Source organism: Neofelis nebulosa, chromosome 2 (assembly GCF_028018385.1).
Source record: "Neofelis nebulosa isolate mNeoNeb1 chromosome 2, mNeoNeb1.pri, whole genome shotgun sequence".
NCBI classification, from domain to species: Eukaryota; Metazoa; Chordata; class Mammalia; order Carnivora; family Felidae; genus Neofelis; species Neofelis nebulosa.
In genome coordinates this window covers 19,087,910-19,106,123 of record NC_080783.1, presented here as the reverse complement: position 1 = coordinate 19,106,123, position 18,214 = coordinate 19,087,910, and the positions used below count along the sequence as shown (strand labels likewise).

General features: G+C 52.4%; 1 protein-coding gene across 8 annotated transcripts; it reads right to left on the bottom strand.

The window, feature by feature from the left end:
- Positions 1-592: 592 nt before the first annotated feature.
- Positions 593-18,176, bottom strand: ZNF142 (zinc finger protein 142). Of its 8 annotated transcripts, none has more exons than XM_058704757.1 (9): positions 17,533-18,176; positions 15,665-15,977; positions 12,102-12,701; positions 10,559-10,753; positions 8,823-9,647; positions 6,740-6,917; positions 3,079-5,995; positions 2,428-2,533; positions 593-1,498 (listed from the first exon to the last, which is right to left on the bottom strand). In XM_058704757.1, exons 2-9 carry the CDS (start codon positions 15,942-15,944, stop codon positions 1,029-1,031), a joined length of 5,571 nt encoding a protein of 1,856 aa, XP_058560740.1. In that variant the 5' UTR covers positions 15,945-15,977; positions 17,533-18,176; the 3' UTR covers positions 593-1,028. The 8 variants fall into 8 exon arrangements, with proteins under 8 accessions (XP_058560740.1, XP_058560750.1, XP_058560732.1 ...); XM_058704767.1 differs by having other exon boundaries at positions 17,560-18,176; XM_058704749.1 differs by having other exon boundaries at positions 15,665-17,684; positions 17,951-18,176.
- Between the last annotated feature and the right edge of the window lie 38 nt (positions 18,177-18,214).

The window sequence follows — 18,214 nt, the reverse complement described above, 5'->3', positions numbered from 1 at the left end:
AAAATAAGAAATTTCCAGGGGCCCCTGCATGTGCTACACAATGTAGAAAGGTTCATTAGTATAGCTTCTAAGGGCAAAAGGAGGAGACAAAGGGTATGTAATCCCAACCCTGCTGAGGTTTATAACTGGAATCATCCTGGTTTACATCTGTTGTCCCAGCATAATTACTAAAAGTACCCTCTTTCATTTTCCCAGTGTGTGATGATTAATCATCCAGTCATTGTAAGGTTTGGATTAGAGATTCACACCAGCCCCCATTCCCCCAAGTCATCTGCATTTCACACTACCTTGTACTTTAACTCTAGTGTCGCTGCTGAGCCAGGCTGAGGACAGATGCTGAAATAAACCTGCTTCTAGGAACAGGCTTAGTGGGGGGCAGTCCTCCCTCTATAGGTAGACCAAGGGACTTGGCAAGAAGGAGCAAGGTAGAGGCCAAGACAGGTTCAAGGACAGAGAGAAAACAGACCTGGCCCATTTCAGAATCACGCAGTGAAAATGGAAGGAGACAAAGGAGAGGCAGAGGTCTGAGAGGGAACAGGGCAGATCAAGAGGACAACCTGGAAATGGTAAGTCAGGGACGTGGACGAGTCTATAAGCTAGTAATCACTCTGTTTAACATGCTTTAGAGAGCATCAGGCACAACAGCACATGCAGGTAGATACAACTGTTTTGAGGGCATTGAAAGAAAACAGACTTGACAGCAAGAAGAAAGGGGATGACAGAATGGGTAAAACCAGCATCTTAGAGCCAGGGACTTTGCGGGAGGGATGGTGAAGAAAGCAGGAACTCATGGGTTAAAAACACAGTGTGCCGCAACAGGAAATCAATCTGTGGTCCATGTTGCTCTTTTATATATATGGCCATCAACTTCAAAGTATTAGAGCCTGAGTCCCAGGAGGCCTGCAGCCCCCTCCCCGGGCACCTCGAAGCTAGGCCCTCCTCTGGCCCTGAGCTCCAGGCTCGCTCTGCCTCCAGTCAGTCTGCACTGCACGTCTTGGACCACACCCTCCAAGAGGTGAGGTAGGCTCTCAGCCCTCTGGTCCAGTTGGAGGAGCAGCAGGAGCAGGGGGGCTGGGGTCCTCCAACTGTACGTCATGCAGGTGCACTGTGGGGGTGGTGGGGTCTTTGCCCACTCCTTGGTTTGGGTCGGCCTGGTCGGGGTGGTGCCTGCGCACATGCTTAACCACCTGGAACTTCTGCTTGGCCTTGTAGCTGCAGAGGCGGCAGAAGAAGGGGTGGCGGTCGGTGTGGGTGAGGGCGTGATGGCGCAGGCCGGCAGCCCAGCGGAAAGCACGGTGGCACACGTTGCACACATAGGGTTTGGCCTCGCTGTGCTTGCGGAGGTGGGTGCGCAGTAGGAAGCGGGTCTTGAAGGCCTTGCCACACTGCTCACACATGAAGGCCCGGGCTTCCCGGTGTCGCGTCTCCTGGTGCACACGCAGCGCATCAGCCCGGTTGGTACAGTATTCACACTCGGGACACTGGTATGGCTTCAGTCCTGGGGGACAGGGTGAGGACAAGGAACAAATTACTGCTGAAGGGAGTCGAACAATGCTCAGTGCACCGGAAGAGTCGCCGTGATCCCGGGACACAAAGAACACAAGCAGCATGGTGACTAACGACTGCATCTTTGGAATGTTCCAGTCTCCTCTGACATTTCTATGCCCTTCTCCCAAAACAGCCCCTTGTATACAGCGGGTGCTCAATGGATGCTGATAACTGATTCCCAAGTAGCCACCTGACAGCAACGAATATTCACTCAAATATGACAGGGTTTCCAAATGGGAGATTCTAACCCCCTTTTGATCATGGGTCCTCATGCAACTTGGAAATCCATTTAAATACAACTCCTTGTCCAACCCAAACAGGAAAATAAAATGTTTAAGAAGGAAGAGCTAGAGGCAAAAGAAGTGTCATTCATAGATGCAGAGTGCCTTGAAATGCATCTGGTTACTTCCTTTACATGAGGGGATCATACACAGTAATCACAAGCACGGCATCATTAAGTCTTTCCTGAGAAGCCACAGTTCATGGACTCCGTACCCAGAAGAAAAAAAAGAAGTTAAAACAAGTGAACCCTTCACATTCTCTTTGTTACCCAGGACAGCCCATCGTGTATGCAGGAACCAAGGAGACCTCCTTCAGTCACATGTTTGAGTTCTCAATGGGAGGTGGGTAACCTAGGGCCATGAAGCTTTTACACAGTGCAGACGCATAGGCTCCCAGGTTCACCTCTCTTCTGATTCTGATAGGTCTTCAGTGGGCAGGGAAGCTATTCCGGCCATTCAGCCTCCCTCCCTCCTACCACCAATGTGAAAAACTGATGTGCGCCCTGAACCTGACTAAGGACACCCACAACCTCAAGGAGGCTGGGTGTGCCAGAGAATGGGGGAACCCCTTGGGCCTGTGGAAACCGCACAGACTCACCTGTGTGCTTGGTCATGTGGTACTTGAGCTGGTTGACCCACTTGCACTTGTAGCCACAGTCAGGGCACAGATACTTGCGTTCTTCCTTGTGGATCCGCATATGGTACTGGAGGAGGGAAGAGCAGAGTATGCCCAGAAAATGTGTACCCTTGACACTCAAAGGATGTGCTCCCATCCCGGCCATACTTCTGTTACCAAGCAGGCTCCCCAGTCTGGCCACGTGGACACCAACCTAACCCACTGGGCCTACCTCTTGGTCTGCCCTATCTCAGCTCTGCCACTTGCTACCTGTGTCTTTGGGGGCTTAACCTCTACCTCACAGTTTATTAACCTGTGAGATAAACTGCAGAAGAAATAGCAAAAGCAACTCTATCTTGTGTTTTGGAAGGACTAAAATTAGTATCCAGCATACAATAAGTGCTCAATAAATGTTAGCCATTATCACGGAGATTACCACCCAACTATTACCTGCCTTCATCACATACCAAGCACGTGTGACGGAATTTTATCTCTGTAACAACTCTGTGAAGTATTCTCTTCCTTTTACACCCGAGGAATCTCAGGCTTGGAGAAGTTAGGGGGCTTCACGAAAGTCCCAGAGCTCATAGCTGCGAGCTGGGATCAGGGAAGTCCCCAGGGCCCCAACCTTACCTTGAGTCGAGAAGGGTCAGCACAGGCATAGGGACAGAGGTGACAGCGGTAGGGCTTTTCCCCGGTATGGATGCGGCTGTGCCAGGTGATCTTCTGCCGGTTCTTGGTGCTGTAAGCACAGTCGGTGCACTTGTAGAGCCGGGTACCCCCGTGGCCTTTCACGTGGTGGTCTAGCACGAGCTGATGGCGGCACGTAAAGTCACAAAAGGGGCAGCGCAGCGGGGGCTGGCTGGCACCTGCACCGCCCTCCGAGGCCGCTGCCGCCTCATGCTGTTCCAAGTAGTGCTTCACCAGGCCCGCCCGCTCCCGGGCAGCGAAGTCACAGAGCTGGCAGCGGTGGCTGAAATGCTGCTGTCTCCGGTGCTCATCCAGTGCCGGCCGGCTGGGGAAGGCCTCCTGGCAGGCCCCGCACTCCAGCCGCGGATGCTGTTTCCGGGTGTGTCCTCGCAGGCTGGCGGGGCTGGGGCACAGCAACCCACAGCGGGAGCAGTGCAGGGGGCCCTCGGTGGCCTCCGCAGGAGAGCCAGGGGCGGGGGGCGCAGGTTCAGGATGTCGGCGCAGGGCATGCTGCTTGAGTGCCGTCTCGGAACTGAACTGGGCCTCACACCGGGGGCAGGCAAAGGCAGGAGTGCCCCGGTGGCAACTGTTGACGTGGCGAGTGATATCATGGCGAAGGTAGCCACTGTAGTCACAGAGGGGACAGAAGTGGGTGGGTGTTTTGTCATGTACCCTTAGCCGGTGCAAGCGCAGTTTTGAGTTGGTACCAAATGTCTGGGGACAGGAGCTGCAGGGGATGCGGCCAACACCTGTGTGTCGCGACTGGTGCGCCTCCAACCGGTACCGTCTGGTGGTGGAAAAGTCACAGAAGGGGCACTGGTGCGGCTTCACTCCCTCGTGCTTGAGCCGCCGGTGCTGCTGTAGGCACCGGCCCTGCTTACAGGTGAAGCCACAGTCCCCGCACTGCAGAGGGGGCCGGGGCCCGCGGGCGGGAGCCGTGCTAGGGTGCCTCCGCTTCTGGTGTAGCCTCAGGGCGGCAGCGGCGGCAGTGGTGAACGTGCAGAGGCCGCAGTGCAGCTCGCCGGACCCCTCGAGGGGGCAGCCCCGGGTCTGGTGAGTCCTCAGAGCCCGCTCCTGCTGGCAGCTGAAGGGACACGTGGGGCAGGAGAAGCGCGCCCCCTTCTGCTTTGGCACCGCAGTCGTGTCCCCATTCCCAGGGCTGCGCTCTGTGCTGCCGCTGTTTAGGGGAGCGGAGCCTCCATCGCTCAGGAGGGATGCAACGGGCTGGGTCTGGGCGGCCCCCCGCTTTCCTCCCCCGCCACGTCCCCCCCGGCAGCCTTCGGCCACGTGAGAGGTAATGGAGGAGAGCCGAGAACAGAGGAACGTGCAGGAGTTGCAGTGAAACTTGCCCTGCTCGAAGTGGAACTTCTCAGGCGTCTCTGCGGGTGAGGGGTTTCCTGCAGGAGGGACTGCAGGGACACACAGTGTGCCAGGAGGCTCCTCTACTTCCGGCTCCCTGGGAGGCACAGAGGGAGCATCTTTTGGGAGCACCAGCTCTACTTCTAATGGCGCAGGTGGGGGCTTCCCACCTTCCGCATCCCCTGAGTCCTGGGTGCCCGGGGGCGGAGGACGCAGAGGGACGGGTGAACTTGGTCTGGGTAAGCCCTTGTTCTTTCTGAGCAGAACAGGGCACTTCTTCAGCAGGTGGGTGCTGAGGCCACGCTGTTGCTTGAAGCTAGCCCCACACTCAGGGCACAGCAGGGGCTCTCGGCGGCCCTGGCACCCAGTCCTGGAGTGCACACTCAGGGCCTTCTCCCGGCGGGTGATAAAAGGGCAGTGCGGGCAGCGGAAGGCCCGCCCCTCTCCCTGTATCACAACCATCTGAACCCGCCCCTCCAGCACCAGAGCTTCTGCTTGCTCTTTGTCCTGTCTCCGCAGGGCCTTGAGTAAGGACTCTGACTCCGGGAACTGGGGGAGGGGAGCGGTCTCAGCAGGCAGAGCTGCCTTGAAGGTTCCCACCCAGCTGTCAGGGGGCTCCTCTGAGGAAGGGGGGTTTCTGGGGCTTTCAGGGGCTGGCTTTTCCAGAACGGGCTCTTCTTCAGCATCCAAACCAGACGTCCCAGCACCTTCAAAGGTAGACAGCTCTGTCAAAGTTGCACCTGGCCCTTCCAGTCTCAGGGGCCCCGAGGGGTCCAGGGGCCTGAACTCCGCAGGGGCGGGTTCAGTGATCTCCTCAAGGGGCGGCTCAGCCACGGGCTCCAGCTCTACCCCCAGGGCCTCGAGGTGCAGCGTGCAGCCACCTTCATCTGCCTCGGCCGGACTGGGGCTGCTACCCAGGCCGTCCCCCCGCGGAACCTCGCCGCCAGCCGGTCTCCCGGCGCGGTCCTCCTCACCGGGCTCCGGCGGGGCCCGGTCCACGTTGGGGTCCACCACAGTCCCGGGATCACGGTCTGGCGCCTCAGGCTGGGCAGACAGCTGGCTCGAGGGCTCTGAGTCTGGCGGGGGTGTCGGGCACTGCCTGGCCCCCTCCGGCTCCTGGCTGGCAGAGCGGAGCTGCCACACCTGGTCCCCGGGCACGTAGCCGTGGGCCTTGCGCTTGTGGAAGAAGAGGGTGGTGTTGCTGAAGGTGCGGTAGTCGCAGAGGGCACAGCGGAACTCCCGGAGGCGGGTGTGCTTGCAGTTCTCGTGGCTCAGCAGGGCCTGCTTGTGGCGGCTCTGGTAGCTGCAGTAGCGGCAGGGATAGAGCGGGGCCGGCGCGCCCGGGTGGTGCTGGGAGGCCATGTGCTTCTGCAGCTCATACTTCCGCTTGCAAGCGAAAGCACACACCTCACACATCAGGGACTTGCCCTGGTGGCGCAGCTTGTGGCTGCTCAGCTGGTCAGCCCGGTGGCAGCGGTACGAGCACTGGTTGCACTGGTATCTGGCGAGGAGGACAGGGGTGGGGGTGGGGGGCAAAACCACAATTATCGATCTCCCTTGACAGGTAAACGAGCACTTACTATGGACAAGGCTCTACACTCGGTACTGTACACGCATCATCTATTCTTTTTTTCCACTGCCCTGTGATGTAGGTATCTATTTGCAAGTGAGGTCACTAAAGCACGGAAATTAATAACTTGCCTAAGGTTAAAAAGGAAGTGAAGGGCAGGGACAGCCTAGCTTCAGGGCCTGTGTTCCGACCCCTCCTCTGTATCGCTTCCCAAAGGGAAGAGAGCATAAATCAGCAACCCGCCGTGGACTCCGAAGGAGCTGACAGGGCTACAGCCTCATGGGGCAGGTTTCTGTGCCTAGGTCCCATTCTCCCGTGGAGGCATGGAAGCTAGGAGAAACCCCCTGGCCATCTGTGCCACAGCTCAGCGGGAAACATGCCTGGGTTGGGGTCACAGGTGCAGCCTCCCTACTTTCCCAGGACCGGACTCAGAACCCAAGGGACACCTTCATGTGTAGGCCTGCGCTCCCTCCCCTGAGCCCAGACAGCTCTCACCATGCACACTGGGCCACAGGCACAGAGGCCAGCTACAGGCAATGGAGCTGAGGCGAGAGGAGCAGAGAGGGACAATAGGAGGAGTCGCTCTGGGGCCAGGAGAGCAAGGTGAGTTCAAGAGGAGGCTAGCCTGGCATAAGGTCCTTGGGAACAGGGACGGAGGCATGCGTGTGCTCATACCTGAGGTCCCCTGCATGTTTCCGCATGTGCACACTGAGGTAGTGCTTCCACTTGGTGACATAGCCACACTCGGTGCACATATAATCCTTGGTGTTGGAGTGGGTCAGCATGTGCTTGGACAGGTAGCTCACGTCTCGGCACGTGAAGTCACACAGCTCACACTTGTGAGGTTTCTCGCCTTATGGGGGAGTGGGGGTGGGAGAGGAGAGAGGACACAGGTCAGACATGGACCGAGCGAGCACAGACCATCTTCCCCAGCAAGCTTGCCCTGATGCCAAGCAGAACGAAAACTTCACGCGCGGCCCGCGGCGAGGCTCACAAGTCAGTGCTGCTCCCCAGCCCTCGCAGACGATTTCTCCACTCTGACACGGAGCAAGCCCCGGAGGAAAGTGAAGACCATGCTTTCCAAAACCAGCTTGGAAGTCTACCCTTGATTTGTTGTGGAGCTTGTTGGCACTGGCTCCACTTACCCTAGTTCCTTCCAGTTTTGTGGAAGAGGAGAAAAAACTCAGGCAATACAAGAAGTAGTGAAGAATTTGAACTCTGAAATCCGACACGGTAACAAAGACGTCAATAGCCAACATGTATAGAATGCTCATTATGTACCAGGTCCCCTCGTACTGACTCCTCCCAACAGCCCCCGGAGGAGGACTGCCCCATTTTAGAGAAAAAGAAGCCAAGGCAGAGAGAAACCACAGAGCTATCAAGTGGTGGTTCAGATCCCAGCTTACTACTGTATGGCTTTGGAGAGGTCATTTAACCCCTCCAAGTCTCAGTTTCCTTGGCTCCAAAGAGGGAGCAACAAAAATACTGACTGCTAGGGGCGCCTGGGTGGCGCAGTCGGTTAAGCGTCCAACTTCAGCCAGGTCACGATCTCGCGGTCTGTGAGTTCGAGCCCCGCGTCAGGCTCTGGGCTGATGGCTCGGAGCCTGGAGCCTGTTTCCAATTCTGTGTGTCTCCCTCTCTCTCTGCCCCTTCCCCGTTCATGCTCTGTCTCTCTCTGTCCCAAAAATAAATAAAAAACGTTGAAAAAAAAATTAAAAAAAAAAAAAAAATACTGACTGCTCATGGTTGACAGAAGATTAAATGAGATGTCCCAAAGTCCTCAGCAGTGCCCAGCAAGGACTCAAGGAAGAGCTGTCTGTGTAGTTGGTCAAGACCAGGTCCTTCAGGACCCTTCCCTGCGATCCCTGCCTACCCGCTCAGCCCATTTCCCCGTGGTCAAAAGCAAGCAACGTGGTGGTCTGGCTCTGGTTCTGATACTAGCTGTGTGATCCTGAAACAGGCCATTTAAGTGTTCAGTTTCTCTTTTTCACCTGTCTTCCTTACAAGATTGTTATTATGAGTTAAATGAAGTAATCTATCTAAAAGAACTCTAAACTATAAAGCACCGTAGAGATGAAGATTTTAGGAAAGGCCGCAGAAAAACGAGGCTTGGTGACCAAAGCATGGGTAGAAATGACCTGTTCCAGGGAAACAATGGCTTTACCCCAAGCTACCTAAAACCTGGCCTCCCAAAAATCTTTGATGAGATTTTTTTAATATCTTGTCAACCCACTGATGCTTGCCTAGAGAGCACAAATGGGGTGATGCTGTAGGAGGAAGCCTGATGTGGCTGTGTCACTCAAAGCATCAGCAATGCTGGTAACCAATTTAGACTCTGAGTCGGCTGCCAAGGCTACAACATATGTAGATGGTTCAGTCCCCTCGCCCCATCTCTCATAGCACACCTCAAAACTCAAATTGCAAAGGAAGGTATCTCCCCCCGTCTGGGTTTCTTCGCTCTAATAGGCTGGGTACTGACCCAGGCAAGCCTGACGAAGGGCAAGCAGAACTGGACGGGGCCTTAACGGTGAGACACAGCAGCACAGCAGTGAGAGCACAGTCTTTGGCTCAGTGGCTTAACCACCGTACTAGCTGAGTGACACTCGGCTTAAGGCTTGATTTATATCTAGGAAGACTGGGTCCAACAAGACAATACACGCAAGGCCCTTCCTGTGTCTGGTACACAGTAAAAACTCACTCCTGCTGCCCCCTCCTCATCGCCACCCTTACGTTATGGGAAGCAGGGAAGCCAGCTCACCGGTGTGCAGCAGCATGTGGCGGATGAGCACCCTCTTGTGGGCGGTGGCAAAGCTGCACTCAGGGCACTGGTGGATCTTCTCGTGGGCGTGCATCTTGCCCACGTGGTCCTGGTAGGCCACCGGGTTGAAGGTGGCAAAGGGGCAGAAGGTGCAGCGCAGCTCTTCACTGCCGGGGTGGCCCTGCTTCTTGTGTTTGCGGAACAGGTGCTTATTGGAGCAGGCAAAGTCGCAGTGTGGGCAGTGGAAGGCGTAGTGGCTTTTGTGATGGGCCTCCATGGCTTCGGCCGTGGCGAAGAGCATGGGACAAGAGTGATGGCGGCACTCCACGGCCCGCACACCATGGGTCTCCTTCAGGTGCTTTATGAAGGCCTTGCGGTCGGGGGCCGTGTAGCCGCAGCCTTCCTGAAAGCAGCGGAGGGGCAGCGGCTCTGCCGCCGCCGCCGCCGTGTGGCTCTTGAGGTGCTCCTTGAGGGCCTGGCTGAGGCGGAACTCCTCGCGGCACACGGGACAGGTGTAGGTGTCTGAGTAGAAGTTGGAGATGTCCTCGTGCATGCTGGCCATGTGGCGGTTGAGCGCGTTCCTCTCCACCGCACTGTAGTGGCACAGCGGGCAGCGGTGGGCCTTCTGGCCCAGCTCCCGCAGCAGATGGGTCTTGAGCTTGCTCTTGCTGGTGAAGAACTTCTGGCAGTTGGGGCACTGGAGGCTGGGGTCCGGGAAGTGGAGATGCAGGTGCTCCACCAGATGGGTCCGCTTCTTAAAGCAGCGCTTGCATTCTGGACACATGTGGGTCTTGAAGAGGGACTCGGTGCCAGAAGCCACATCCCCTGGGAGAGGGAAAGGCACAGAAGGTAGCTCAGCGGCTGGCCAGATAATGGGAGAACCACAATCTGCCCAGACACAAACATCGTGTGGCCTTTCCCATTTCTCTCCAGGAAACCGAAACAGTAGCACTTCAAACACTGTAGTCTCAAAGAAGAGACGAGAAATTCAAGTATTGAAAGAAGCAATATCACAAGGATTTCTCAAGCCTCGTGGCAAACCTATTTGAAGTGCTTCACCCAGCCACCTACTGTTCCTAAGCCTTTGTCTAGAGCTGCTCGAGAAAACAATCCGGATGGACCATTCTTGTTCTTCCTTGTTCTCGTTCATGGAGGTAGGCAGTGGGATCAGCAGGGTTGGTTGGAAGGAAAAAAACCCCATGGAGTGTGGAGAAGGGAAGTGAAGAAGGTAAAGTACTCCCACTTCCTAACACTGGTTCACTGAGTTCTAGATCATAGAGAACTGGTCATAAATACAACCAGATCTTTTCTATTCCCTTGACAATAAATGTGCTCCCTGTGGGCTGGATGGGTTTCAAATGTTCTAGTGAGTTAGAAAACTGGGAAGCAGGGTTTCGGAAACAAAATCTCAGTGGGCCCAATGCCAGACATGTCAGGCTGCTGATCAATAACCTCTAGCATCTTTGTATGATGAATATCACCCTCTCCTTCCCTGCAAAAAAGCTTTCTGCCCAAGGAAAACCAGCCCAGGAGAGCAAACTCTATTTACCCCAAGCTCTGTTTCTACAGTCTTTACTCATTTATCATTTTCCCACTAGACATGTCAAAGTGGAAGGGTAGGAACAAAGGGATATGAGTCAAAGCCCAGGAAACCAAACCCCAGAGCCTCAATGCCAGGCTCCCCTCAATCCATTCCGCCCCACCACCAGGAGGTTCAAGCCTAACCATGTCATTACCTTCTAACTGCTGAGCCCCCTGGGCTTTCTCTGGGGCTTTCTGGGAGTCCTTTAAGGTGCCATTCCCCTCTTCTTCCTCTACGTCCTCCTCGTCAGCTGACTCTCGCCTGGGCAAGGGTGTATCTGCTTGTTCTGAAGGCTCTCCCTCTCTACTGGGCAGTTTCGGAGCTGGAGACACATAACATTCGATGATGTCTATTGAAGCCAATGCCAGCAGTGAAGGCTTGGACTGCTCCTCTTACTGGCTGGCAGAATCACCCCCTCCCCATTTAGTGTAAGAGAATCTCGGATTCTAAGTCTATACATTTATTATCACTCAAGACAAGGATAGGAAGACCAAGAGCTAAGCTGTCATTAATGCTCCAACCTAGAGTAAATCAAACCTCAGATAACACCATCCTCAGACCCCTGAAAGGTAAGAGCTTTGAGATCACTGCAGTGGGGGTAGGGGATTGAGAGGGACAGAATGGGTACAGAGCCCTTCCCTGGCTTGGGTTCCCAGGGCTAACGGCTGGTGGCTCAACGCAGGGTAACATAGTCTGTCCTCTTAACTGCTCTACTGAGAAGCCTAATCAGCAAGACAGGGTCACACCAATCCAGCCCTTCTATCCCTCAACAAAGGGAGATGCCTCAGGAAGGCAAAGATACAAGACTATTTCCCAGGAAAAAGGGGTCTTCTCTTTGGGAACAAAGCACCAACAAGTCTTAGCAAGCCTAAGTCTCTCAGCAGAATCCTGACCTTCCAGGCCTGGTTTCTCTATTTTCTCCTGCTCTTCTATCCACCCCATGCCTGTTTTTTTTGTTGTTGTTGGTTTTTTGTTTGTTTGTTTTTGTTGAGACTGAGAGGAGTAAGGATCAGTGAGGTTCCACCCTCCTAGAAGGTTTCTTTTTTTTTTTTTTTTTTTTTTTTTTTTTTTTTTATTTATTTTTGGGACAGAGAGAGACAGAGCATGAACGGGGGAGGGGCAGAGAGAGAGGGAGACACAGAATCGGAAACAGGCTCCAGGCTCCGAGCCATCAGCCCAGAGCCTGACGCGGGGCTCGAACTCACGGACCGCGAGATCGTGACCTGGCTGAAGTCGGACGCTTAACCGACTGCGCCACCCAGGCGCCCCTAGAAGGTTTCTTTTTAAAAGAATCCCGGCTTCTCTGGCCCAATCCCACGTGCTCTAAAAAGAAGTCTACAGGTATTCTACCAGTGGCTACGGCCACGGATGAACATTTTAGCTTCTGCCCTCAGAAAGCTCTGAAATGGATCAAAAAAAGGATACTGGTTAAGTAACTTCAAGGCCACAGCACAGCTAAAGCCAAATATCACTCACTGTCATGGACAAAGACTTGCTCCTTGTCTTATATATTCTGACTGGTCCAGGGTTTCTAGATGCCTTCCACTGTCAGTCAGTAATACTGGCCTCCTGAGCCACTGCTCCACGTTCCCTTGCATTCACATATACATTCATGGCACTGGAATCAACGGCCTGTCCTGTAAGACTGACCGTGGCTGCATTCCAGGCAAGGCACTGCTGGGCCTTTGGCCTCATACCTGGCAGCAGCTCCTGGGATGGAAGAGCCTGAAGGGCAGACAGTTCTCCCTGTGTCCCGGCCCCATGGCTCCGCTGATGCTGCCGGAAGAGTTTGACGTTGGAGCCCACGAAGCTGCAATGGTTGCAGTGGAAAGGGTAGTGGGCCTGCCGGTGCAGCTCCATGCCCTGCTGGCTCCCAAAGAGCAGGGGGCAGCCCCGGAAAGAACAGGGCACGGGAACCGTGGCGTGGGCCTGCCTCAGGTGGTGCTGCAGACCCTTGCGATCTTCAGCGGAGAACACACAGCCAGACTCTGGGCAGGAGAAGATGTCGGGAGTGGCCCGGTGAATCTTGAAGTGGCTCTTCAGGGCCTGGGGTTGGACAAACTCCTGTCTACACACAGGGCATGGCAGGGGGCTATCTGGTGGGCCCTGGCCCTGCAGAGGGCCAGAGAGAATGAGGTTGCTGGGGGTCAGCTCTACAGAGCATGGAAGGCTAGAGAGGCCCTGCATAGGCTGTATAAGGGTCTCAGTACACTGGTGCAGGGCCAGCAGAGTGGGCTCTGCGAAGCTCTGCTCACAGCGCTCACAGAAGTACACCTCCACCACCTTTACCAGGACACCTGCAGGCAGAGGACCGACAGAGAAAGGCACAGAATCAGATGGAATGAGACTCACAGGAGTTAGCTACTAGTAGAAAATGTAGGTGAATCTTTTAATATTAGTAGAGTGGAGATGGACCTTAAGTCTGGTTCTATCCCTGGACAGTAAGCTCCATAAGGTCAGGGACAGTCTATTTATTTGCACATACATTTGGATTCCCACTATCAAGTGCTCGCTTCGGCAGCACATATACTAAAGTTGGATTCCGAGTATCTGGCCCAATATTTGGCACAAAATAGGTATTTAATATTTGCTAAATAAATACAACAAGCATTAACCAATCAGGAAAGCATAGGAAAAGGCAATACATTTTGCCCAAATGAAAAATTACGAACTTCCAAGAGAAGTAAACGACAATCTGCGGAAAACATCTACAGTATAAATGACAAAGTATTACTTTCACATTCTGTAAAGAGATTTTTCAAAGGCACAGTAATTTACAAAATGGAAAATATCCGTTTCCAAAAGACCCAAATCACGTTCACAGTAATCACTGCCATTTCTTAAGCAACGGGCAGGACCTTGACAAAGGTGTAGGAAACACTCACTTGGTGCTCCAGTTGCCCTACGAGAAGAGGGGCCTGGAGTTCTAAGGTTAAGGCCATGGTGCCTGTTAATGGTGGAACCAGGACTCAAGCCCAGGTCTGTGCCACGTCTACCCTGGGAATCCTTTTTTTTTTTTTTTTTTTTTTATCATTTCTTTGTTTAAATAAAAGTTCAGTATGACAACTCAAATAACATAGATGTATATAAAGAAAAAATAACCCCCCCCACACTCTCACACAAAATTTGGTGTATATTCTTATTCTTTCAGGCCTTTTTCAGTCATTTCTCTGCAATTTGCTTCCCTCCCCGCCCCCGCCCCCCCCTCCCCCCGCTTGCTATATATATCAGATACTTTTTTTCCTGAGTACCTTTAGCTCTACCTTGTATTTTTTTTTTTGTCCAGTCCAGAGTACTTCCTGGCGTGAACAAGTCAAAATGAAGTCTTGCCCTTACTGATGCACATTTGGGTTATTTGCAATCATTATAAATAAAGCTGCTCAGGACATCCTTTTACCCCTGTCTCCTTGTGCATGTGTGTGAGTTTTCTATAGGACAGAGGCCTAGAAATGGAATGACTGGGTCAGTTTAAAGTTTGTTATATAGGGGTGCCTGGGTGGCTCAGTCGGTTAAGCATCTTTAAATAACATTTATTTAAAGTAAATACACATTAAAAAAAATTAAAGTTCATTACATAAAATGACCTTCAAAAGATTATGCTAATTTATACACTCCATAAGCTATAAGGCAGTTACCTGTTTTTCTACCAACACTAAGTATTATAAAAAACGTTTAATTTTTGCCATAGTTGAGAAGCAATATGGGCATTTCATAACTTATTATTTTTTTTTAAGTTTATTATTATTTTTTTTTAGTAATTTCTATTCCCGACGTGGGGCTCAAACTCATGACCCCGATATCAAGAGTCACATGCTCTGGGGGCACCGGGTGGCTCAATCAGTTGAACGTCTGATTCTTGATTTAGGCTCAGGTCATGATCTCACTGTTTGTGGGTTCAAACCCCACATCAGGCTCTGCACAGAGCCTGCTTGGGATTCTTTCCCTCCCTGTCTGCCCTTCCCCCCATAGGATCGCTCTCTCCCTCTCAATAAATAAATACACTTAAAAAGAAAAAAAAAAAGTCATCTGCTCTTCTGACTGAGCCAGCCAGGCACCCCTCATAATTATTTTTAACCGGAACTTATTTGTGTGTTAGTGAGATTATGCATCCTTATGGTTATTGACTATTTTTACTCTTCCTTATTGAAGTGCCTGTAGGTTTCTTTTTCCCTTTCTAAAAAAAAAAACAAAACCCCCAAAAAACACCGTTTCTTTTTCTTATTTCATAGCTCTTTGAATTTTATTTATTTATTTATTTATTTTTTTTTTTTTTCAACGTTTTTTATTTATTTTTGGGACAGAGAGAGACAGAGCATGAACGGGGGAGGGGCAGAGAGAGAGGGAGACACAGAATCGGAAACAGGCTCCAGGCTCCGAGCCATCAGCCCAGAGCCTGACGCGGGGCTCGAACTCACGGACCGCGAGATCGTGACCTGGCTGAAGTCGGACGCTTAACCGACTGCGCCACCCAGGCGCCCCAGCTCTTTGAATTTTAAAGATATTAACTCTTCCTCATGTATTGCAAATGTTTTCCCAGGTTTGTTCTTTGCCTATTACTTGTTTCATTACACAGAAGGTTAGAAATACTCTACGATCAAATTAGCTAATCTTTCCCAGTGGTTGCTGTCACTATACTACACTGCCAAGGGAAGTTGTGACAGCCATAGCTGGAGGATGGCAGTTAACAGCAGGGAAGTTACCTAAAAATAAGAAGTTGTAGATATGGGAAGAATAGAGGGGAGAGTCTTTTTTCTAGAATAAATATAAATGTTCAACTCCCACTCTTGACAACATGCCTCGGATGAGTTAAGTATGTTATACACAAGAAACTAGGGCAAGGAAATACCAGATTACCTCTGGGAAGCCCTGCCAAGCCCAGGGTGGTGGAGGCGCTGGGCCTGTTGCCTAATCCCTGGCTGCAGTTCCCGAGTGGGAGGGTCAATATGGGGGAAAAACTCCCCGAGGGCTATAGGAGTAAGGATTGGGCAGAGGTGTCAGAAAGGTCTTCCCTTCTGGATTGCTGCCTAGCAGACTTGAAGCCCTCACAGGGATAGACTCTGCCAAGAGCTCGGTACCAGGTTGTGAACCACCTTGCCAGCCTTCAATCAACATTCACCAACTGCAAATCAAATTACAACATCTCTAAGAATAAAAATGTTACCTTGTGTTCTCATCACATTTATATAGAAGGGTCAAAAATAGCACAGACAAAACCTCAGGGCTGACTGTCCCACTGGCCTGGTAGCAACTATGTTTGTACCTGGGGGCTCTCCAGGAGCACCTGGGGACAGGTTTCCAGCTACTGCTTCCACAATGATCTCCATGTTCCCTGTGTCCTCTTCAGTTGCCGTGGACTCTACCAGCAGGCAGCCTGGGTCAGCAGGCAAAGGTGCGGGATTCCCAGCAGGACAGGGGCTCTGGACAGGCTCCAGGATTCCACGGTTAGACAGAGATGGGGGGATCAGCAATAGCTCAGGGCACAGTCCATCCATCTCCCCAGTGCTGTCGGTTGGCTGTGGGTCCAACACGGGGTCTGTCATCACCACTGACCGGTGTTCTGTGGTTTTTATGTGCTGATAAGCCAATCAGAAGAGAACCCAAACAAAATATAGTTAGAGATCTCACTCACTTTCTTCCCAGCTGATGTGGGTGCACAGCCCAGTGCCTGCCCACTTAGGCATTTCCTTGCATGGCAGCATGTCACACCTAGTTAACCTAGAAGTTTTTACAACAATGCTCAGAACGAGAAGTATACAAATGTTAATAGGGATCAATATTAGAAGAGAGCCAACAAGTTTTGGCCAATATTCTAAAGACTGAAGGTTAAGTTTCTTGGATCTAAGTAACCCTGGTGAAATCATAAAGCAGTCTGAGTCCCAGTTTTCTTATCTGCAACAAAACTTGGGCCAAGGGATCTCAGATGTCCCTTCCCCGCTTAACATGTTATGATCTCACTACTCCTCTGTATGGGTATAAGGCCCTTCCTTCATGACCTGGCCCGTGCTGACCTCTCCAGACTCATCTACCACCTCCCCCCTCAACAGATCTCTGATCCAGTCATACCAATGAGTTGCCATTCTCCAGGCTCACCAACTTCTCTTTTGCTTCCATACCTTCACACATGCCTCTCTCTCTCTCTCTGGGCTTGACGGGCCATTTCCCCTTCTCCATCTCTTGTCTGGCTAACCAACTCTTCACTGTCCTTAAGAATCTGCACAAATGTCACTTCTGCTGTGAAGACTTCTTGACACTGTTTATGTAAGTTACTCTCTCTGGGGTCCTCAGGGCCTTGTACCTTGTACCTAACTTTATCAGAAACTGTCACACTGCACTGTTGTTTAGCTATCAGTCTCCCTCCGTAGACTTAGAGCTTTCTGAGTGCAACTGACTGACTTATCACTTCACTGAACACAAACCACAACAATCTATGCAAGTAAGACAAATGAGATTCTAGTGGAGAACCGCAGACATGGAGATGCATCAGAGGGAAGCTAGGTCTCCTACAAAGATAAACCAGTGGTTCCTTACATATGAAGGAACACACCTGGAGAAATTTCAAACTCATTGACTATGGCCTCATATTGAAAACACTAGAACACAACTGAGAAATGAATACCAACTAAATTGCATATCCTGTTACACATGGCTAAAATTAGCATAAGCTGAAGAATAAGTAATGTATGACAGTAATTACTCCATGAAATTGAGTCATGGAGGTCAAGTAAGGGCCTTAGGGATAGGAAATCAGGTTGCAGGTGTGAATCCTGCAACTCAAAACCTCAGATCGGGGGATTCGGAAGGTAGCTGGGAAGTGCATTTCCACGGTCAGAGGATTCTCTGGAAACCACAGCCTCCGCTCACACAATTTTATCGCTGCTCTGCGGGGAGCCAAGGAGGACACAGTGCCTTCTAGATCAAGAACCTGAAAACCTGAACCTTCAGCGGCTGGAAAGCGGGTGAGGTGGGAGAGAGGCGGGCACAAGAGGAGAAATGAGCACATCTTTGGGGCAGAGGCACTGAGCAAGAAAAGGGACAAATTAATGCAGAGAGAAGGGCTGGGGAAAGAATGTGACCCGGCGTGGGGACAAAGGCACCCGGGTTTCCATGTGTCTTTGGGCTCTGACTCACCGCGTGGCCTCTGACAGATACAGTCACCTCGCTTCCCAGGGCCTCAGCTTTCCTATCTGTAAAGTGGAGGTGATGACAGCGTCCACATCGTTGGGCGGGAGCGGCAATCACAAGAGCCAGCAAATGGGAAAGCCGTTTTGTGACCTGCAAAGCTTGGGATGGAGCATCGTCATGATTATGGTCCTGAGGAGAGGCAGCGGGCAACCGGGTGGGATCCAAAGCAGTGACGCGGCTGAGGCACCGGGACGGCTGCTGTGATGCGCCGGGGCCCCGACCGTCGGCGTGCTTCTTTCAGCACCTCCTCCAGGGGATTCCCACCGCCCAGGCCCACCCTCATCCTGGGGTTCGAGAAACTTTTGCCTCCGGCCCGCTCCACAAACACTCCCTACTAGTTTCCGCCCTGCAGCCACTAACTCACCTCCCGGGCCAAGGCCGGCAGGAGCTGTGTCTCTCTATGGTCCACCAGCTGCTGGAGCGGCCTCCCGGGACTCCTTTTGTGCGACCGCCTCCGGCCCAGCCGCCTCTAGGACTTCGGGCCGATGGAGGCCGCTCTCTCTTCCTCTCGTCGGCTGGCGGTGTACTCTATGGTTTTCTCCGGCGTTTTCCCTTTGCCCCTTTTCCCAGCCGAGCGGCCCAAGGAGTACCATCGAGAGTTGTGGGGCAGAGTGGCACGGCCTGCTAG